The sequence below is a fragment of the Camelus ferus genome, chromosome 16, assembly GCF_009834535.1.
Source record: "Camelus ferus isolate YT-003-E chromosome 16, BCGSAC_Cfer_1.0, whole genome shotgun sequence".
Lineage (NCBI taxonomy): Eukaryota > Metazoa > Chordata > Mammalia > Artiodactyla > Camelidae > Camelus > Camelus ferus.
The window spans coordinates 35,735,579-35,758,200 of NC_045711.1; the positions used below are offsets into that span (position 1 = coordinate 35,735,579).

The following is a 22,622-nucleotide window of genomic DNA, read 5'->3' on the forward strand; positions in this document are numbered from 1 at the left end:
CACTAATATACATCAAAGGCATGCTGATGTAAGACACTGTGTATAGCATATTGTATTGGGAAGATAAGTGAGATAGGGCTTGGTTTCTGCCCTCAGTGGCTTTCATCTGGCAGGGGAGCTGACATGTGCACAAATAAACAAAAACCATGGAGTGTATGATGAGAGTCATGCAAGGGATACAAACCAAATGTTACCTGACTGCAAAGGAAAGAGAGGTGATGTCTAGCTGAGGTGTGATCACAAGAGGTGAGACCACAGGGGTATGATTGTGGAGTTGGCACCTGACTAGGCCTTAGATGGAGTATATTCCTCTAGGAGAGAGAGTAGGAAGGGAGCTGAATTAGGAAATTATTGCAATAGTCCATGCTTGAGAAAACGAGCGAATGGACCAAAGGAGTGGTGAGTGGGGAAATATAAAATAATTAAAAAGTAGGAAAGGTGTTTAAAAACAGGGGGGGGTGGGGAGTTTATAGGATTTGGATATGAAAGTGAAGGATTGGAGAGGTTAGGGCTGACGCCAGCTTTGAACCCGGGTTATGAGCACAATGGTGGAGGTAATAGTTTTCAAAAGGCCATTTTAGCTGGCTTGGAGAAAAGGATATATAATATGAGATAACAACAGAACAAGCTGATATGTACTGCTTAGAGTTAGAAATGGGAGTGGTGGTGGTGGCAGAAAAAGGTTGGAGGTAGAAATATAGGCTTAGGAGTTCCCTGCACAGAAATGCCATGTGAAGCCATAAGAGCAATGAGCATTCTCAGGGAGAAAGTATATTGAAGAAGAATGAGGTTTTTAGGGAACACCCACATTTAAACAATGAGGGAAAAAAGACACAGGGAAAGATCAGAGAGACAGTAGTAGGATGAGGATAAAACAGTGCAAAGGAAGCAAAGGAGATGGTGCTCTTTGAATGGCTCATTCATTTGTTCAACAAATATTTGTTGGGCCTTTCTGTGGATCAGGAACTGTACGCAATGAAGGATGGACTTTAGTGGGGGAGATGTTAGAAATCAGACAGGAAATTGAGACGGTGGTAGAGTCAAGGAAACTGCATATTTTCAGGTAGGGATTACCCCAGCATGTTTGTAGACTAGGGGAGAGGAGCCAGGGGAAAGGGAAAGAGGGAAACTGATACACAGAGACGTCCTGGAGGAAGTTGGAAAGGAGAGGCAAGAAGATATTCCAAGATGGTTGGTTTTGTAAAGGGAGAGTGATACTTCTTCCTTTGAGTCCAAAAGGAAGGAGTAAAAATGAAGAGGATTTTTTTTTCTTTTTGTTTTCTTTCTTTCTTTCTTTCTTTTCTTTTTTTTTTTTTAAGAGGAATTTTTGAGAGATGAATCGAGTGTGGTGACAGACAGGAAAGATTAAGAGGTTCACATGCATGGCCTCAATCTCATAAAAATAGGAAGGGCATTCTGCAGAGATGGGGGGATGGGGACAGATGGAACGGCTTGATGAGTGTGGAAAATTTGGAGAGTTACCTTGAGGGATGTGACAAGAAGTAAAAGACAAAACATCATTGAGCTGCACTGAGAGTCCAGCAGTGAGGTTAGCCAGGGAATCTGGGACTCAGTGAGCAGACCCTGGTGATTTTTTTGTTGTTGCTGCTTCTGCTGCTGTTATTGCAGTAATACTCCCCAGTCACGGAGTGAAAAGGAGAGAGGGTAGACAGGTGGGCAGGGATCAACAACTCTGGTTTGGGAACTGACCAGCAGGTATCTAGGCAAGGGGACAAAACTGAGTAATCTAGGCTACGTAAGGAGTCAGATAAGACCAAAAGGGGTTCAGGGACTTGAGACTAGAAAGGTGAGGACATGGGAGAGGTGAGAGAGATGGCTGTGGTCAAAGGTGGCAGCTCTTGATTCATGGAAGCAGAGCCGTTTCCAGCGATAAAAGCTACAAATGTGCTCCCACGGGTGCTGCAGGAGACTGAAGAATGATGGAGTCAAAGGACACAGGAATTGAGGAGACTGGGTAATAGCGAGGCGTTTAAGTTAAATGACACAAATGTTAATATTAAAAGAAGCCTAGCATAGTGGAAAAAAGCTTGGCTGGGCTCTGGAGACCTGGGTTCCACTTGCAGTTAAGGGTGCCCGCTTTCGGGAAGTCACTGCCCTTCTCTGGGGTGGAATCAGAAGACTTCTCAGGCCCCTTTCTGCTCTAGATGGTAAGGACTTCCAGGATAAAGGCAAGGGAAGGGCTGACGAAGACGATCCCTTTTGTTGGGCCGCTCCTCTCCCCAGAGGCGCCCGGAACCTTTCTGCTGTGCTTTCTGCCCGGACGTGCCCGAGCGGAGACCGGAAGTCCTTTGCCGGCGGGTTCCGGGTTTCCTGGGTTACTACGATGGCGATGAGTTTCGAGTGGCCGTGGCAGTATCGCTTCCCGCCCTTCTTTACGTGAGGCTCAGACCGTGAGAAGCCCCGCTGGGACTCCCTCTCCTCCCCCGGGCCCCGGGCTCAGCCCTGATACTTCAAGTGGGGAGGGGGAGAACGGATCTGGTCGCCGCCACTCGAAGTCCCTCACTTCTCCCCAAAACGCGCCCCCGGCAATAGCTGCCGCTCGCCCTTTCACGTCCTCTAATTCTTCCCCACACCCGCTTAACCCGGCAGGTTGCAGCCGAACGTGGACACTCGGCAGAAGCAGCTGGCCGCCTGGTGCTCGCTGGTCCTGTCCTTCTGCCGCCTGCACAAACAGTCCAGCATGACGGTGATGGAAGCTCAAGAGAGTCCTCTCTTCAACAACGTGAAGCTACAACGTATCCTCCCTCAGGCATCTCCGCACTTTCCCGTATGCCCATACTTCACCACCACTCCTTCACCCACAGAAGGCAGGCTCCCACCCAAACGACCTGGGAAAGAGCCAGTCTGAGAGGCTGACATCCATTTTACCCCCAACCCCAACCTAAATGCAGCACCAAACCCTCTTGTCCTTGGCAGTGATGAGTACCCAGGTGTCATTCAGGCCTTAGAATATCTGTCCTGAAGCCAAGTCTTAGGTTTTTCAACCTGAACTTTTTTGAGTTTTTAAATCTTCTGTCCTCTGTATGAGACTCAAACTCCGGCATTACCTTTAGTAATTTTCTCCATCTACTCTCCTCGTCTCAGGAAGTAAGGGTCATTTGCTTTTGCTGCCTGATTCATCCCTAAAATATCTGGAGAATGGCTGAAGGAAGGAGGGTGAGAAACGATAGTACCTTTCATTCTCTAACGCTCTTCTTTCTTAATTGGTGTAGTTTCTCTTTACCTTTCTCCCCCTAATATGCAGGAAATGCCAGTTTATACCCAGTTGGGGAATTGCACATCTTTGTGCATGTGAGGGAGAAGAGTAGTTCTGGGCATGAGACTGGCTCTTAGAAGTTTTATCCCACCCAGTTCATTCTATTAATGCCATTCCCTTAACTTTAAACCAGGGAAGCTCCCTGTGGAATCAATCCAGGTTGTATTAGAGGAACTGAGGAAGAAAGGTGGGTTCAGTTCCCCAGCTTCCTTATTTTCCCTCCTAGTTGTGTTTTCCTGAGGGTAGATTAGCACAGGTCTTTTCTTTTAAGAACTTTTTTTCTCCCCTGGCTTGGGGTCCAGAGTGCTATATAGAGTAGCCCAATTCCCTGGGTCCTTTTCCCCTCAATGGTATACAGAATTGAATTCTCTCCATCTGTACCCCAGGACCTGAAGAGAAGGAAAATGGGTGCCTTGTAGATAGTAATAGTAAAACAATTCTTGAATTTCTTTTTCTGAAAGCTGAATCTCTTCCATTCTGTTCCACTTTGTTTTTTGCTTCTTTGTCTCTTCATAGAGCATGATGCTTTCATAAGTATCCATTTTGCAGGGAACCTCGAGTGGTTGGATAAGAACAAGTCTAGCTTCCTGATCATGTGGAGGAGGCCAGAAGAATGGGGGAAACTCATCTATCAGTGGGTGAGACTATTCTGACCCAGAGACGCAAAGGAGAATGAATCTGTGCTCAGCAGATACCTGGTGTTTTCAGATCTGTGCTGAGCAAAGTGGAAGAGGGTGGAAAGAGGAAGTGTAGGTCTTCCAGGAAAGCCTTTTTCAGTGACTCAGTTTCCCTGGGAAGAACTGCAAAGAACTTCCCTTCCTTTGCCTGTAGGAGGCCAGAGGCTACATGAGGCCATATTTGGAGAATGCAGTACTGGGAACCATGAATACTATTGTTGGCTGGAGCTTTTGGCCACAGAAGATAAATGGGGAAAGGAAGGGAAAAACAAAAACAAAAACCTGGAGCCCCACTCCCACCACATCCTTATGGGGCTGTCCACAATATGAAAGACTTTCTGAACCAGTGTGGGTGTGGGGACAGACTCTTTTCCCCCTAATTCCTGGTCACCACCAGCCCTAAACATTCCCGAGGGAGAGAGGAGGGGAAGAAGCATCAACAACCCAAATATAACAAACACATACCACCCATTCTTGAACAGGAAAACAACCAGAATGAGAGGTCACTCCTCAGACACGTGAAGGCCTGTGGTTTAGTGGTTCTGAATGTGTGTGTGTACATGTATAAATATAGCACCTGTAGGGTTTGTGGTTTTTAGGCCACTCCTCTGCCCTGGTTTGGGAATACTTTGGGGGGTATTCCTGGGTCAGAGAGGTGGAGCTTACCATCTCCCAGGAAATTCCTGGTTCTTATTCAGTCCCTGTTTTCTGTGTCTATAGGTTTCCAGGAGTGGACAGAACAATTCGGTGTTTACCCTGTATGAACTGACCAATGGGGAAGACACAGAGGATGAGGGTAATGCTTTTCCCTTTCCTCCCAGTTTTGTCATCTGAATTCCCTCTAATCTTTGTTTAGTTGACATTCAGACTTCCCACTTTTCTGCCTCTGAATTCCAAATACTAAGTAATGCAAGTGTTCTTAATCTATGTCCAAGATTTTCATAAACTACCTGAATTCACATACAGAAAACCCACAAATTTTGTTTGTGGCAGTGTATGTGCATTTTTCTAGGAATAGAGTCCATATTATAAGATTTCAAAGGGCATCTGTGACCCATGAAAAGGTAAGAATTATTGATGTAGATGCCAAATGAGGAACCGGGGCAGGAGATTAAGCCTGAAATCTCATTCCTTGTTGACTCAGGCTTTCTTTCACCCTTTATTCTTATAGAGAGCTCAAGATTTGTGGGTGTCAGCTGAAGGGATTGGGCCAACACCCCCATCCCCACCCCCATCCCTTTAGAATACTTTGGTTTCTCTCCAGGCAAGGATTTGTATACTGTTTGATTTTTACATAGTGTAAATACTCTCTTAGCTCTTTCATCTCTGACTTCATATTCTGATCCCCAGGATCACCAAAAGTACCAATCTGAGCTGGGGAAAAAGGGCACCTCCCCTTCTGCCAGACCTGGCTGCCCCAACAGAGTTTATAGCTCTTGGCTTTTCCCCCCTTTCCTGCAGGCCTCTGCTTGCTACTCCCACCATCATGCCATGACTTCAGTGCTGCAGCCTTGCCCAGCCCACCACTCAGGCCAGGCAAAGCTGGAGGCTTCCTCAGAGAGCTGGAGGCTCCCTGACTCAAGAGCTGGGCCCACGCAGGGGGTGAGGTGTGCAAGCCTGTTAGGACTTGCCTCCTGCCTCTTACATCTCCCTGCCGAATCTTGCCGTATCTCCAGCTACTCAGCTGGCCCTTGGCTCCCAGCCTTATTCCTTTTGACTAAGAGGGGGCAGATATCTATGCTAGACCTTAATGTCTCCTGGCTAGAGGTATGGCTGTACCTCTTCATTTTAAGACAGGTCCTCCCGATGGGTAGAGATGCAGTTAGGGTCAGCTTCCAGGCTTCACCTCCCTAGGCTTGATTGTTGGGGCCCCTTCTCTGTGACCCACACCAGACACTAATGGGGGTGGGGTGGGGCAGGCAGTAGTGTGGGAGCAGGTGTGGGTTGAGTCTGACAGAACAACTAGAAAGGGGGAAATAAGCATGAGCTCTCATTTCATGCTGACTCAGGCTTTCTTCCACCGCCTCCCCCCCCTTAAGGAATACTGAGGAAGGAGGAAGGGTGGGTGGCAGCTACAGCAGCTACAGTCTCAGCTTCCAGCTAGACTGCTTTCCTCAGAGGCCTTGACCCCCAAGTTGCTGTGTGTCCCTGACTATCCATCTTTCCCTGTCTAGAGTTCCATGGCCTGGATGAGGCAACCCTACTGCGGGCTCTGCAGGCCCTACAGCAGGAGCACAAGGCCGAGATCATCACCGTCAGCGATGGCCGTGGTGTCAAGTTCTTCTAGCAGAGACCTGTCTCCCTTTACATCTCACCTCCCACCCTTCCAGGGCTTTCAAAAGGAGACAGATGAATTGTCCCCACAGACTGGATCTGTGACTCCACCAGACTCAAAAGGGCTCCAGTCCAGGGATGGGTTTCCCACTTACCCCATGTGTCTGGCCTGGGATGGGGTGAGGCTGAGGTGCCAGGGAGAAAAGATGTGCTTCTCCTTGCCCCACCTCCTCTCCTGTCCTAGATTGTCCCTGAGTCAGGGTCTGCAAATCTTAACACTTCACATGTGTTCACACATGTAAGTACATAGACACATGCACCTGCACAAGCTTCTGTCTCTTCTGCCTCCCACCCCCTTAGCTGCTGTTGCCTCCCTTCTCAGGCTGGTGCTGGATCCTTCCTAGGGGATGAGTGAAGCCCTGGCTGCAGGCAGCCCTCCAGGCAATATAAAGATAGGAGGCCCAGGAAGGAGCCTTGCAGTGAGAGGCGGGGCCAGACACTGATTTATGATATTAAAAAGCTCAACCCCACTGCCTTTTTCTGAAATTACTACTGGAATGGGCATAGGGAGGGTTGAAAGTGTTAACCCCTGAGTGAATCCTGGCCTAGGAGAGGGGAGAGAAGGCCTATGGCCTTTGAGAAGGTCCTCCCAGGCTGTAATGCTCCAGTGAGCCTGTGGTTTTACATCTGCTGGGTGGGCTGTGTGGGGGAGTGCTGATGGAACACAGCTTGGGGACAGATTGCTTTCTGTCTTTGAAATGGAGTAACTTAATGGTTCCCCTTCCCTCACCATCTCCCCATAGAAGTCCTGAACTATTATGAGGCCCCTCCCTGCATCTGTCTAGTCTGAGTTGGGTAGTTGAGGCCAAGGGGAGCTGAGGGGGAGTAAACCGGATATGGACTTCAGTTTATTGGAAACTGGCAAACAGGAGGGGGAGGAAGGAGAGCCCACATAGCAAAAACAGCTACTCTGGCTACGGCCAGGGCTGCGGTCAAGGTAGGGAGGTGGAGAGGATAGATGACTGGGTCCTTGGTTTTGGAGAGGGGCTTGCCTTGGGGTGCACATACCCATCCCTGTGCAGCCTGGAGAGACTGCAGTGTCTGAGCAAACCAGATCTTTCCATTGACCTCCACATTGTCGGCCTGGGGCCACTCCGGACGATTAGGAGTGGGTGGCGCTACCTTATCTGGGGCGTGCAGGCTGGTGGTAGCCTCCTCCTCACCACCCCCCTTTCTGGAGCCAAGGAGCCACGGTCACGTTTCATCTCCCTGCCCTAGTACCGCGACCCCCCCAAACAGGTTTGCGCACTATTAATGCGGGAGGACACCCCGCCGTCCTGCACCGAGCCCTAGCCTGGGAACGAGACTGAGGGCGGGTGCTCCCGGAGGCCAGGGAGAGGAGGATCAGCGGCCGGGGGCGGGGCGGTGGCCGAGGTGAGGGTCTACGCGCGCGCGGGTCTCCACAGCTCTGGCGGCTCCGAGGGGGCGGCCTTGCGGGGTAAGGGCCGGTGTTCGGCCGGGGGCGGGGCGGGGGCGGGGCTGTAGGGCAGGCAAGCCCGGAGCTGGGGCCCCAGTAGCTCAGTCCGATCGCTGCGCACCCAGCTAGTCCGCCAGTCAGGCCGCCTCCTTTCCAGCCACCCGGCTTACCGCCCTGTGACGCCCAGCCTTTTCTCATGCTGGCACCCCCGGCTCCAGAGACTGCCGTCCCCATGTCCCAGGCGGAGGCCGACATGGCCCTGCGGCCCCCGCCGCCTCCCGCCGCCGCGGGGCCGCCCCGCCTCGGGCCCCCTCCTCGCCGGGCGCGCCGCTTCTCCGGGAAGGCTGAGCCCCGGCCGCGCTCTTCCCGCCTCAGCCGCCGCAGCTCAGTCGACTTGGGACTGCTGAGCTCTTGGTCTCAGCCAGCCTCACCCGTTCCGGAGCCCCCTGATCCTCCAGACTCGGCTGGTTCCGGCCCCGTGAGGAGCCCACCACCTAGCTCTGAAGAGCCCCCTGAGGGCACGTGGACTGGGGGAGCCCCGGCGAGGGCTGCAGATGTCGCGCGTCCGGAGCTCACCGGCTCGGCAGGAGGCTTGGGGTCCCGGGAACCACCGAGGATCCCCGAAGCGGCGGCCCGGGAGCGGCGGCGAGAGCAGGAGGAAAAGGAGGACATGGAGACCCAGGCTGTGGCAACGTCCCCGGACGGCCGATACCTCAAGTTTGACATCGAGATTGGACGTGGCTCGTTCAAGACGGTGTATCGAGGGCTGGACACCGACACCACAGTGGAGGTGGCCTGGTGTGAGCTGCAGGTGCGGCTGGGTGCCCCCTCGGTGACACCACGGGATGGGACCCTTTGGAGGTCTTGGGATGGGAGACCCAGGGGAAAGCAGCAAGGGGGAATGTATTTTTCCAGTCAAACGTCCGGCCACTTGTCACCCGTGCTGATGATTCATGGACCTGGCTGATTCCGGGCAGTAGAAGGAGATCCTGAGGCAGGTGGTGTATAGTGGCTCCCCTATGGATTTAGACATTCTCACTTTATGGTCTCCATACTCAACAATGAGAAATGGAAAGTAGAGTAGGAAATTGGGTAGGAAGCCAGTTCAGACCTGAGGAGGGGCTGGCCCCACCACTTTCCTGCAGTGGTTACCCGCTGTCTTTTCCTCTCCCTTTCCTGAGTCCTGAGACCCTCAGTGTGACCCTGGTCCTCCTACTCCCTCACCCTGGGTCTTTGCAGATTAGGAGGCTGGAATGACGGAGTCCAGGAGCTGAGGCAGGGTCCTCTCCACTTCCAGAAGTTTTAGGGCTGTTGTGGCAGGATGAAGCCCTCCAAGGCCCCTTCTGGAGCGGTCATACTTCTGGACTTCTCCACAGCTGGGGGAGGGGGAGACAAGGAGCTACAGAGCTGGTATGAGCCCAGTCCTGCTCCTCATCCCATTGCCTACCTGGGCTCTCCCTTCCCAGATCCAAAGGTGCTGAACTCCATGGGCTGTAGGGGTCTGTTGGTCTGAAGGACCTTCGTGCTGTGCGGGGTTTAAGTCTGGGCTAGCAGCTTTGGATTCAGACTCCGGGACAGAGCCTGGGGGGAGGGTCCTCCCCTCCAGCCCTGGCACTGGGCTCACCCCTTACGCCTGCCAGTGCCGCGCCCCAGGCTCCAGGCCAGGCAAGGAGAGGCAGCCAAACTGAGGGGGTGGGGGTGGAGAAGGGAGATTGGGGGGGGAGGTTGGAAGACAGCCATGGGGCAGGGGGTGGGCTCCTGGCGCCTGGTCCTGGATCTTTTCTGTCTTTTTCTTTGCTTCCCTCTGCAGCCCTCCTGCCTCCTGTCTGGATCTAGCAGTTCCTAGTTTCTGGGGCCAATGCCCTTGCCGGCCCCAATTCTCTGCCTGCCATCCGCCTGCTGCCTGCCTGCTGCCTGCCCGCTGCCAGCCCCCGGGTGTCCCCTCCCGCCTCATGGCCGGCCTGGGCGGCTACAAAGGAGCTATTGAGCTCAGGGCTCCCGGACCGGGCTGCATAAAAGCGCTTGTGTCCAGCGGGGGGTCCAGGGGGCGGCCCCAGTTCCATGGTGGGCGTGTCCTTGGAGCAGCCCAAAGGGGCGCACCGGGAATTTGGAGTCTACAAAGGACTGGCGAATGATCCCACCCATCCACCCAATTCGTTGACTCCTACCCTTGCCTCTCCCCCTAGCCCCGCCTCATGTGCCCCCATCCCCCACACCGTGGGGCTCCTGGGCCTGATGTGACCGTGACCCCATCTCCTACCCCACAGACTCGGAAACTGTCCCGAGCTGAGCGGCAGCGATTCTCGGAGGAGGTGGAGATGCTCAAGGGGCTGCAACACCCCAATATCGTCCGCTTCTACGACTCGTGGAAGTCGGTGCTGAGGGGCCAGGTTTGCATAGTCCTGGTCACCGAACTCATGACCTCGGGCACGCTTAAGACGTGAGCTCTGCACCTGGTGGCAGCTGGTGGGAGGGCTGGTGGTGGGAGGTCCCCATAGCTTCTGGAGGAGCCCCAGTCTGCTCAAACTTTACACTCAGGTCCAAAACCGGGCTATCTCTCATCCACCCCTCCTGTGTCCCTGCCTTGGTGAAGGGCAGCATCCACCCAGCACTCCAGACAAAACTTGGGCATCTCGCCTGATGCCTTCTCTCTCTCCACTCCGTGCATCCCCCTTCCCTCATCAGTCTGTCTCCAAGACTTTCCTTATAGTTATCTCCTCATCCGGCTTTCACTGCTCCCTCCATCCACCACCCCCCTCACTGGTCTGGAACACTGCAGCTGCCCTGTAAAGAACCTTCTTCCACTCTACCTCTCTCTCTTCAAGCTTTCCTATCTTCCTGCGGCCTGCGGGAATCTGACCTTATCACTCCTCTCCTTAAAAACCCCTTCAAGTTTTCCCACCGCCCTCGGGATAAAGTCCACACTCTCTAAGGACTGCTCACAAAGTCCTTATGAATGTAGTAGTCCCCAGCCTACATTCCAGACAAATCGAATTCCCAGCACCTCCTCTCACCCGATCCTGTCCCTTGCTGTCTCCGTGTCTTTGAGCACGGGTGTCCTTTCTGCCTGGAAAGACTCCATCCCTTCTTCGTTTCACCCCTGAACTCCTACTCATCCTTCAAGGCGCAAGATAAAAGTTATTTCCTCTGTGAAGCCCTCCCCCACGCCGGGGGCAGTTAATCATCCCTTCCGGCGCCTCCACAGCACCTAGGAGGCGGCCCTATCTGAATTTACCGCTCGGCCCCCGTTTTGTAACTTCCTGTCTACCTACTACTCCCCTTGACTGAGTTTCTGCCTGGAGGCCGACACGGATCTAGGCCAGGAGGTGCTGGGCGAAGATGCGTAGGCGGGGAGTGGGCGAGCCACCGGGGACTTACCAGTGGGGGGCTCCCTCCTTGGCCTATATGTGCCCCACCCCAACACTCTAGATGTGTGCCCTCCGCCAGATACCTGAGGCGGTTCCGCGAGATGAAGCCGCGAGTCCTTCAGCGCTGGAGCCGCCAAATCCTTCGGGGGCTCCATTTCCTACACTCTCGGGTACCTCCCATCCTGCACCGGGATCTCAAGTGCGACAACGTCTTTATCACGGGCCCTACCGGCTCCGTTAAGATCGGGGACCTGGGCCTGGCCACACTCAAGCGCGCCTCCTTTGCCAAGAGCGTCATCGGTGCGTCCCTCCAAGAGGGTCCTTGCCATTCCTACCTCCCCACGTCAGGAGAGAGCCTGGGGGCCCCTCTCCCCAGCTTCAAGATCCACCGAGTTAGAAGACCACGGGGAAGATGGGAAGACCAATGGCATTCCCTCTTCCCCGCACCCACCACACACACAGACACACAGACACACAGACACACAAAAAAACGTGGAAGGATCTGACACTTGCATTTCAGAACTTGCGGGGTTGCCCCGGGGCTGCCTAGCCGGTGGGACACTCAAGGGGAGGGACGTAGCCAGAAGAGAGCCTCTGCAGCCTGACGCCTGCTGTGGATCCCACAGGGACCCCGGAGTTCATGGCTCCAGAGATGTACGAGGAAAAGTACGATGAGGCCGTGGACGTGTACGCGTTTGGCATGTGTATGCTGGAGATGGCGACCTCCGAGTATCCTTACTCCGAGTGCCAGAATGCTGCACAAATCTACCGCAAGGTCACTTCGGTGAGAGCGGGCAGGGAGGAGAGGGAATTACAGGTCCCCTTCCAGGTTCCTGCCCCAGCCACCCCGCTATAAAGGCCCGTTCCCTAATGAAAACAGGCGACATAAAGATGCCCTCGTGAGCACTGAAGGATATTGGATGAACACGCAGCCCCTCTAGTACAAGCTATTTAGAATAATGACGTGTGTAGCGCTCCCTAGAGTTTACAAACGATTTCACATCCAATCTCATCGAATCCTTCCAGCTGCCCCGCGGGGTGAGCATGGCAAATGTTCTACACTGCGTTTTACAAATGAGAAAACTGGCTCAGCAGGAGACTTGTTCAAGGTCACGCTGTCGATACGTGGGGGGCCTGGGATTTGAAATCAAATCTAGTAGCAATCGCGGTGCTTTTGCGACTGCTGCCGGGCTGCCTCGGGCGTGGGTGGTGGTGGGGGTGGGGACTGGTGTCCAGCATAGAGCGGGAGGCCTCAAGCAACCCTATTCCCCAGGGTACAAAGCCGAACAGTTTCTACAAGGTGAAGATGCCCGAGGTGAAGGAGATCATTGAAGGCTGCATCCGCACGGATAAGAACGAGAGGTGGGTTGAGCGGGCAGGATGGTGGTGGTTTAGAGGAGGGCCGGGCGGTGGTGGTGGTGGGGCTTAGCTCACTGTGGCGCCGTCCTCAGGTTCACCATCCAGGACCTTCTGGCTCACGCCTTCTTCCGCGAGGAGCGCGGCGTCCACGTGGAGCTGGCGGAGGAGGACGACGGAGAGAAGCCCGACCTCAAGCTCTGGCTGCGCATGGAGGACGCGCGGCGAGGGGGACGCCCACGGGACAACCAGGCCATTGAATTCCTGTTCCAACTGGGCCGGGATGCGGCTGAGGAGGTTGCGCAGGAGATGGTGAGCCGAGGACAGAGTGCCCTTCGGCTGGGCATGTGAGGGGTGTGTGGGTGTCGACTGGAGAGGCCAGTGCCACGAGGGTGGGGTGCCTGGGTGGTGGGAGGGGGGCCCAACCCGACCCACTCGCAGCCTTCCTGCAAGTCTCTCCCTGCCACTCCCGCCTTAACGCACCCGCACGCACACCCAGTATTCTCCAAGGTTGAAGAATTCCTTTTCCAGAATGCTGATCCGATTTTTCTGAAATCCCCTTCTCTCCGGCTTACCTATTTTCCCCTTTTTCATCCCCCTCCCTGCCTCTTGTCTTTTTCTCGGTCTTCCTTAACGCTCAGAACCATCCATTTCAGGAAGCTGATCCCCTCTAGAGTCAAAATTAAATGCTCCTTTCCATTTCATCAGGTCCTCTGTTACAGGATCTGTCACCATCTGCCTTGTTTTATACCAGGATACAGTCTTGACTGTCTTCTCTTCGAGACTGTAAAGTCCTTTAGGGCAGAGACTGTGTGCATTGATTTTTCTACCCCTGACAGTGCTGAGTGCATCGTGGGAGCTCGTTAATCACCCACATCTGTACACAGCTTAGAGCCCTTTCAGATGCATTTGATGGTTTTACCTACACTGCATGCGTGATTTTATCCCAATTTATTGATGAGGAAATGAAAGCTCAGAGAGGTTGAGTATCTTGTACAAACAAACTCCCAAGCAAGTAAGCAGCAGAACTGACTTGGGTTGTTCAGATTTTAGGTCAGATCATCGTACCCCACCTCCTTTACATGCCCAACAAAGCGTGTTATTGGAATGAATAAGGAGATGATGAACAGCAGCTGGTGGACCAGGAGAGGCATATAGCGGAGGTAGAAGGTGCAGTCAGGGCTGGTTTAGGAAGGCCTGAGGTGGGAAGAGAAAGGGTATGGAATTCTTGATTTAAAAAATGGCAGTTGAAAGGGTGGGAATCATCTGTTGGTGGATCTGGGTCAAGACCCTGAGAATGTGTTTGAAATGTGGCATAAGAGCTTTCATAGAGCATAGCTCAAACCTGACCTGAGATCAGATTCATTACATACAGGAGTTCTTGACCTTGACACCACTGACATCTTTGTTTGGGGAGACTGTGCTGTGCATTGTAGGATTTAAGAATCCCAGACTTCTATTCTCTAGACCCCAGTAGTACCTACCTCTCAGTTGTGATGGCTAAAAATGTTTCCAGATATTCCCAAATGTCCCCTCCACCCCCAAGAGCAATCTACTTACTGTATAACCAAGAACTGGTCACTTACTTTACTTATTTCTAAATGGGGCTGATAAGACCTACCTCAGAAGGTTGCTGGGAGGATTTAATGATGATAATGTAAAGTGTTGCCAGTTAATGGACACAGTGGGTAATCAATAAATGTTGGTTCCTTTTCTCCCATATCTTGATGGGTCTTTGTTGGGAAGAAATCTCAGCTCAAACTGTTTTTCTCAACCTCTCAACTCCAGGTGGCCCTGGGCTTAGTGTGTGAAGCTGATTACCAGCCAGTGGCCCGTGCAGTGCGTGAACGTGTTGCTGCCATCCAGCGAAAGCGAGAGAAGCTGCGCAAAGCTAAGGAGTTGGAGGCTCTCCCCCCAGTGCCAGGACCCCCACCAGCAGCTGTCCCCATGACTCCTGGTCCCTCTAGTGTCTTCCCCCCTGAGCCTGAGGAGCCAGAGGCAGACCAGCACCAGCCCTTCCTCTTCCGCCATGCCAGCTACTCATCTACCACCTGTAAGTCAACTCTGACCTCAGGACCCAGGTCTCAGAACTCCTGGCCTCTGCCCTCTACCCAGAAGTTCAACCTGCCTTCTCACTAGCCCTGCCTTTCACATCTAGCCATGACTTCTTCTAGGAAATAACTCTCCCACAGCTCCAGGACCCTTCTTGCTCAGGCAGCTTCTCTCCTCTGCCACCAAACCCCCTTATTTCCCCTTTTTTGATCTCTCCCTCCCCAACCAGCGGATTGCGAGACTGATGGCTACCTCAGCTCCTCCGGCTTCCTGGATGCCTCAGACCCTGCCCTTCAGGCCCCCAGGGGGGTGCCATCCAGCCCTGCTGAGTCCCATCTCTGCCTGTCCTCGGTGAGAGGGGGTCACATGGGGGGGCTTCCAGCCATTACAAGCTTATGACCCATCTCCCTTCCTGTAAAACCCAACCAACCCCACAACCTGGCTCTGTGTCCTTGGGAATCTACTGCTCTTGTCCTCATCTCCATTAATTCCCATTGCCTTGTACCCCAGCACCCTTGACACCATCTCCCTGCATCCCAGTTACCTTCCCTTGACCTTGTGAACCCATATCCTGTTTCAGGCTTTTTCCCTGTCCATTCCATGTTCTGGTCCTGGAAATGACTTTTCCCCTGGAGACAGGTAAATTCTGATATGATTTGGGGTGTTAGTGTGAGGCATATGGAGCTCTGGGGTCCCAGTGTCCACTCTGACACTCCTATATCCTTTCCCTCTTTCAGCTATGCCTCAGATGCAGCATCAGGCCTTAGTGATGTGGGAGAAGGGATGGGACGGATGAGGAGACCCCCAGGGAGAAATCTCCGGCGCAGACCCCGATCCCGGCTTCGGGTCACTAGTGTAAGAAAGGGGCAAGAGTTGGGGAATAACCTACAGGGCCTGGAGGGAACTGTCTAGGGGATGGGGAGGTCAGCCAGAAAAAAATGAGAACCAGTGTGTTACTAGTACCCAAGAGGCAGCCAGTCATGTTTTTATTACTAGACTTTGGGAGTGGAATCTGCTTCTCTTCAGTTCCAATCTGGCCACTGTCACTTGGTTAGAGTGGAGTTAGGACATGTGATGAAGACAGAGAGCTTGACCTCCTCCCCTCTGCTGACTTTGACCCTGAAGGTCTCAGACCAGAATGACAGAGTGGTTGAGTGCCAGCTACAGACACACAACAGCAAGATGGTGACCTTCCGATTTGATCTGGATGGGGACAGCCCGGAAGAGATTGCAGCTGCCATGGTGAGGGGGAGAGAGACGAAGATGGAGTCTTTCGGTCTGGGACAAAAGTCTCCCTCCTGATGTCCCCTGGTGCTGAACTCCCACCCCTATTCAATAGCAAGGGTTTTAAAGCTGGTTGGCATGCAGCACAGAGACACTGAAGACATCTTAACCCTTGTTTGGGGGCAGATTTCTGTTTTTTTCAGTGAGATTTGGATCCTTAGCTGGAGAAATTTGAGACTAACAGGGCATATACAAATGCTACAGTGAAGGCATGCTAGACATGTGATTCTGTAAGTAAAGGATGGGCTGGGGGCAGCAGGGGGAAGAGGTAGGATTTATGCAAGGTCTTGACAGATGGCTAAGAATGGCAGTGGAAAGGGCATGTCTAGAGGAGGTACAGCAGAGCAAAGGCATGGAAATAGGGAGTGACTTGAAATACGGGGCTGGGAGGGCTTCATGAGGAGACCTTTGTCACTGGAATTAAGGGTTCCTATAGGAGAGCTGTGGAAGTGAGGTTGGGCGCGTAGGTGGGCCCAGATCATAGACAGTCTTAAGGGGTAGAGTGTAACATGGCGAGAATAGGTTTTAAGACAGTTCTGCTGTGGGAAGTGGGAGAGGGTTGGGGGTTGGGGATCCAGTTGGCAGGTGGACACAAGAAGCCAGATGTGGTCCGAGGAGAGAATGGATTATGGGGAAGAGAGGAAGAAAAGGGGTGAATCTGAGGGCTATTTGGGGAAAATAAATTACTCTATAATCCAGTAGTTCATTGACATATTACAATGTACATAGTGATGCTTAATAAATATTTGCTGAGTGGATATGATCAGGAGTGAGGGAGAGGGAATATCAAAGCCAACTTGTAGCTTGGAGGAACTAATGGGAATAGGCCATCAAAGGAGAGAGGAAGTTAGCAAATGAAAGTAGGGATTTCTTTTTTTTAGGGATCATGATGAGCTTGAATGACAGAGGGGCAGGTAATATAAGATCTTTCAGAGGGGCAGGATGTTGGTCAGGCAGGGCTAGAGAGAGCGGTGGATCTAGGAGTCTCAGCAGAGCTGAGCATGAGAGGAGATGGCCCTGCACAGCCAGAGGCATAGAGGTGTGTCTTAGTGTTTACCCCCAGTTCTGGAATGGAGGGGCAGGGATGGGTCCTTCAAGGACAGAGATGGAGCCCAAGAGAGGTAGGAGGAGCTCCTGGAGATGTCAGTAAAAACTGAGTAAGGAGATTGTTTCAAGGAAGTGGCAGAGGGTGAAGCCTGAGGCAAGACCACACTGGTTTTTGTCAGGAGGAGGTCTTTGTAGGGGACCAGTTTCAGTGGAGTTGGGGCGGTGGATGCCAGCCTCTGGAGTGAAGGAGGGAAGGGAATGGGAGAAACGTCAGATTTTAGGAACTCTCTCTAAAGCTCCTCCTCTGTCATGTCATTCAGCTTGTATCTGGGACAAAGACAAGACATCACTTGGCATGCAGGCTCATCATCTTCTGTCAAGCCACTCAACCCTTCAAGAATCTTTCCTCCAGCCACACTGGTTTCTGAATGGTTCTCTGAAGAGGCTTGGATGCCTTTCAGCTTCTGCCTCCATCTCCTCAGGGGTCTCTCGCCCTGGAGCTTTCTCTACTGGGCTTTCAAGCCCCACTTAGATCTCACCCTGCCCCCTGAACCCAGGGTCCATTGCCCTCTTTCCTCTCCTCACCAGTCCACCCTCCACTCCTCTACTTAGATCTGCTCTTGTCGCTTTGGGCCCCCAAATCTTTCGCGGCTACCTGTGGTTACAGAGTAAGATCCAGATTCTGGAGCTTGGCCTTTAATATTCCCAGCACTGTCAGCTATACTCCAGGCTTCACTGTCTTGTGATGGCGCCACGCCCTTTTCTGCTTCAGAACAGCGTGGAACAGAGGAAAGGGCAGGCGTTCACATGAGACCTGAGTTCAAGCTTCAGCTCTGTTATTTATTTATTAATTTGGCAAACTTGGGAAAGTTTCTTAACCTCTCTGAACCTCATCGGTAAAATTAAGGCGGTAATACTTATTTACAAAGAAGTTCTGATGTAATATGTAATTTATGAGAGGTGATACAGTATGTCTGAGAAGTGAAATGATGAGGTAAGTATGGGAAGTGTCCACACATGGTAGGTCCTCCATAAAGGGTTGCATTTCTTACTCATCCTTCAAAGCTCAGCTCTGGAGCCATGCCAGCTTTTCCCGGTCCCCTGAGGTGGTATGGATAGCTTTTTCCTTGGAACAGCATTTTCAAAGACATATAACATAAAAAGTACCATCTTAACTGTTTTTAAGTGTATAGTTCAGTAATGTTAAGTATATTTACACTGTTGAGCAACAGATCTCTAGAACCTTTTTATCTTGCAAATCTGAACCTTTATACACATTAAATGGCAGCTCTTCCCTTCCCCCTCCTGGAGTAGCATTTTTATCTCAATCATAAATGCCTTACCTACCATGGGCTGACTGGCAGTCTATTGAGTTATGTACACGTGTCTCTTCCACTAGATTTTCGGCGTCTTCAGGACCAGGACCTTGTTTCATGCTTGCCTGTATTCCTCACAGAACCTCGCACAATGCCTGGCACATAGCATGTGCTCAATAAGTGTTCGTGGAACTGAATGTGACATTTATCATTTATTGCCTTATTTCTACTTTGTGGGGCTGTGTGTTTATATGGATCCATGTGGTGTATTTTATAAACCCTGTCAGTGCAGGAATTGTGTCAAGAAGCGTGTGAGGCGACCGTGGAAAGAACTCAGGCTTTGGCTTTAGACAGATCTGGGTGCAAATCCTGCAGTCTTAGGCAGACTGAACTTAACCTCGTTGAACATTGGCTATCTTACCTGTAAAGTGGGGGTGTTTGGATGGACCTGGAGATTGTCATACTAAGTGAAGTAAACCAGAAAGAGAAAGAAAAATACTCTATGATATCATTTATATGTGGAATCTTAAAAAAATGACACAAATGAACTTATTTACAAAACAGAAAGAGTCACAGACATGGAAAACAAACTTAAGGTTACCAGGGGGTAAGAGGATGGGGAGGGATAAATTGGGGAGTTCAGGATTTGCAGATACTAACTACTATATATAAAATAGATAAACAACAAGGTCCTACTGTATAGCACAGGGAACTATATTCAATACATTGTAATAACCTATAATGAAAAAGAATATGAAAAGGAATATATATATATATGTATAACTGAATCACTATGCTATATACCAGAAATTAACACAATATTGTAAATTGCCTATATTTCAATTAAAATGAAATAAAATGGAAGTGTTACTTTAGACCCCAGAAAGCTGGTTGCTGGTGTTAAATGTGATAAGAATGTAAAGATCTGGTATATACACGCATGCTGTGATTATTAGCCTCTTTCCTCGAAGCTGTGTTTCTCCTTACACCACACAATGCCTGGCACACAAGAGGTACTTATAAGAATAGTTGTTTCAAGTTGGAGGTGAGCAGAAGTAGTGAGATAAAGGGTTGGTTTTTAAAGACTGGGGCAGGGAGAGAGGGATGAGTGAAATAACTGAGCCCTCCCTCCCCTTCCCATTGACTCTCGCCAGGTGTATAACGAGTTCATTCTGCCCTCGGAGCGAGCTGGATTCTTGAGCCGGATTCGGGAGATTATCCAGCGAGTGGAGACTCTGTTGAAGAGAGATACTGGCCCTGTGGAGGCTGCTGAAGACCCCCTGAGCCCCCAGGTCAGACCCCTCTGGGCACCTCCAGGGGGAAGAGGCTCTGCTCCAGGCTTCATTACTCTGCCCTCACCAGTCCCCTTGGATCTAACTTGTCTTCATCTCCGGGACCCCAAAATAATGGCTCTTCCCCTATTTGATAATCTGATGAAAGCCATGGACTCTTGCTCCAGAAATATGTATTCAATGCATACTTTTCTTTTAACTCATTATTTTGAAATAATTTCAGACTTACAGAGAGAAGTTGCAAGAATTTTGCAGAGAACTCCTAGATGCCCTGCCTAGATTTGCCAGTTGTGTTTTCCACATTAGCTTTACCACTCTCTCTTCCTCTCTCCCCCACCTATGTGTGTGCACATGGATTACTTTTTTCCCCCTGGGAACCATTTATGTAAATTGCAGGTGACACACCCCTTTACCACTAACGATTTCAGCAAATACACTTTTGAATCCCCAAAACTCATCCGTGGCGTCCTAGAGGTTCATGAGTCCTAGCTTAAGAACCCCAGTCTGAAACCTTCCATCTAAGACTCAGCTCTTCCCACTGTGACTGTGGCCCCTGTCTCTCTCTCAGGAGGAGCCAGCACCATTGCCTGCCCTCCCGGGCTCCCTCCCAGACCCATCCAGTGGTATGTACTGAGCTCTGTCCCTGCTCATCCCAACTCCTGGGGTTGCTCCTGGGAAGGGTATAGGGAATGGAGGACTGGAATCTCAACATCCCCTCCCTCCCAGCAGAGCTCCAGAGCAGCACCTCCCTGGAGCAGAGGAGCTGGGCAGCCTTCTCCACCTCCCCATCCTCTCCTGGAACCCCCTCGTCTCCTGGAAACCCCTTTTCCCCTGGAACCCCTGTCTTCCCAAGTCCCATCTTCCCCATCACTTCTCCCCCATGTCATCCTAGCCCTTCCTCTTTCTCCCCAGTTTCTCCCGTCTCCTCAAGTCTCTCTCTACAGCCCCCCAGCTCTCCACTTGCATTCTCCCCCAGTGCATCCCAGTGTCCAATCCCATCCTCTCAGTTTCCACAGAGTTCTCTCCTCCCCACTTGTTCCCAGGTCACTCCTATTCCTCCTACCTTTCCTCCCTGCCCCTCAGCTCCTCCCCTCCCCTCCAGCACAGCAGCCCCTCTCCTCTCTCTGGCTAGTGCCTTCTCACTGGCTGTAATGACTGTGGCCCAGTCCCTGCTGTCCCCCTCCCCTGGGCTCCTTTCTCAGTCTCCTCCAGCTCCTCCTGGTCCCCTACCTAGCCTGCCTCCTCCAACTCCCCTTGCTCCTTGTGGCCAGGAGAGGCTTTCACCTCTGACAGCTGAGATGGAGAGTGAGGTGAGTAGCAAACCAAGAGGGATGATTAGAGGGGCTCCACTCTGGATTATTTATTTACTCATGAACCCACATTTTGTAGGCCTCCCCAAATGCTGGTCGGCCACTTCTGGGTGAAGCCAGACTGGCGCCCATCTCTGAAGGTGAGGCCTCTGACCACTGACGTTCCCCTGCCCATTATCCAGTCACTTTATATCCTGCCTCTGATTTCCCTCCCTTCTTCCATGACTCCCCACTTGTCTTGCTACAGAGGGAAAGCCCCAGCTTGTTGGGCGCTTCCAAGTGACTTCATCCAAGGAACCAGCTGAGCCTCTTCGCCTGCAACCAACATCCCCACCTCTCTCTGGTTCCCCGAAGCCTTCAACCCCTCCCCTGACCTCGGAGAGCTCAGACACAGAGGATAGTGCTGGAGGCGGGCCAGAGGCCAGAGAGGCTCTGGCTGAAAGTGACCGTGCAACCGAAGGCCTGGGGGCTGGAGCTGAAGAGGAAGGGGACGATGGGAAGGAATCCCAAGTAGGGGGCAGCCCTCCACCCCTGAGCCATCCCAGCCCAGTGTGGATGAACTACTCCTACAGCAGCCTGTGTCTGAGCAGTGAGGAATCAGAGAGCAGTGGGGACGATGAGGAATTCTGGGCTGAGCTGCAGAGTCTTCGGCAGAAGTGAGTCTGAGGAGGATGGAGGTCAGGAGGTGGGCCTGGGAGAGCCAAGTGTGTGGCAAGCCCTCTCATGCTCCTGGTGTGTCCTCAGGCACTTGTCAGAGGTGGAGGCACTACAGACACTACAGAAACAGGAAATCGAGGACTTGTACTGCCGGCTGGGGAAGCAGCCCCCGCCCGGTATCGTGGCCCCCGCTGCTATGCTGTCCAGCCGCCAGCGCCGCCTCTCCAAGGGCAGTTTCCCCACCTCCCGCCGCAACAGCCTGCAGCGCTCTGAGCCCCTGGGCCCTGGTGAGACAGCAGTCGCCCAGCTCTCATCTTTCCAGAGTGCCCTCCCTAGTGATGTGGCTTTTTTCCAGGCCCTGGGGGTCTGCCCCTTGGTTTGGGGGGATTAGCCCCTGCTCCCCACAGCCCCTTCCTTCAATCAGTGCTCTCCCTCCCCATCCTGCACCCAGGCATCATGCGAAGGAACTCCCTGAGTGGCAGCAGCACCGGCTCCCAGGAGCAGCGGGCAAGCAAGGGGGTGACATTCGCCGGGGATGTTGGCAGGATGGTGAGGGCGGGTCCAAGGGAGGGAGAGCCCAGGGAATGGTAACTGGCTGCAGCTACACCCTCCTCCCACCCTGGAGGTTTCTTCAGTGCTTTTTCTTCTCTCTCCAGTGAATTCCGAACAGAAGCCATGTGTCTCACCCACACCAGGGCCCACCATGGAGACTGTGCTCTAAGAATCTGCTGATCAACACAACTCTGCAAGGAAGACCTCAGCACTGAGGGAAGAGGAGGCCTACGGGGCATGGAGAGTGCTGCTCCATCGTAGGGAAGAGCCAAACATGTGGCTGTGTGTAACAGGTGTAAATTCTGCAGCCCACCATCCTCACCCCTGCCAACTCCCCAGCCGAGAGTCAACCACTAAGCAATCCCACCCGAGCCCAGATGCTTCTAGAGGACACACTCCCAGCTGGGCAGGAGGAAGGGGTGTTCTCACACCAGAATTAGTAGCAGTCAATAAAAATGCCGGAACCTTGAACCCAGTGAATTTGTATGTCGGGCCTCAGGAACTGGGAGCAAAGCCTTGTGGGTGAGTCAGGGGAGGATTTAGAAGGGACTCTCCCCTCTTACAATGGGAGGCAGGGGTGGAACCCAGCCTTCTGGCTTCCTGCCAACAGTTCAAGAGGAAACTGCAAGATCAGTGACCCACCTGGCCCCACCTCACGCGTCCACAAGCAGGCCCCAGTAGAA

At 52.4% G+C, this 22,622-nt stretch overlaps 2 protein-coding genes across 7 annotated transcripts; both read left to right on the forward strand.

The window, feature by feature from the left end:
* Positions 1-2,237: 2,237 nt before the first annotated feature.
* Positions 2,238-6,758, forward strand: VPS25 (vacuolar protein sorting 25 homolog). Its single transcript, XM_006175172.3, has 6 exons — positions 2,238-2,397; positions 2,611-2,756; positions 3,411-3,464; positions 3,827-3,915; positions 4,675-4,750; positions 6,129-6,758. The coding sequence occupies exons 1-6, from the start codon at positions 2,345-2,347 to the stop codon at positions 6,239-6,241; spliced, it is 531 nt and encodes a 176-aa protein (XP_006175234.1). The 5' UTR covers positions 2,238-2,344; the 3' UTR covers positions 6,242-6,758.
* Positions 6,759-6,894: 136 nt separating this feature from the next.
* On the forward strand, positions 6,895-22,410 carry WNK4 (WNK lysine deficient protein kinase 4). 6 transcript variants are annotated; one of them, XM_032457252.1, is made up of 20 exons: positions 8,378-8,516; positions 8,945-9,115; positions 9,973-10,145; positions 11,153-11,373; positions 11,700-11,857; positions 12,347-12,435; positions 12,525-12,741; positions 14,218-14,482; positions 14,711-14,832; positions 15,062-15,120; positions 15,219-15,336; positions 15,607-15,723; positions 19,283-19,420; positions 19,989-20,043; positions 20,147-20,730; positions 20,810-20,870; positions 20,978-21,386; positions 21,475-21,674; positions 21,839-21,936; positions 22,044-22,406. In XM_032457252.1, the coding sequence occupies exons 3-20, from the start codon at positions 10,024-10,026 to the stop codon at positions 22,044-22,046; spliced, it is 3,036 nt and encodes a 1,011-aa protein (XP_032313143.1). In that variant the 5' UTR covers positions 8,378-8,516; positions 8,945-9,115; positions 9,973-10,023; the 3' UTR covers positions 22,047-22,406. The 6 variants fall into 6 exon arrangements, with proteins under 6 accessions (XP_014406514.2, XP_032313141.1, XP_014406516.2 ...); XM_014551028.2 differs by lacking the exon at positions 8,945-9,115 and having other exon boundaries at positions 6,895-8,516; positions 22,044-22,410; XM_032457250.1 differs by lacking the exon at positions 8,945-9,115 and having other exon boundaries at positions 6,895-8,516; positions 21,839-21,894; positions 22,044-22,410.
* Positions 22,411-22,622: the final 212 nt, after the last annotated feature.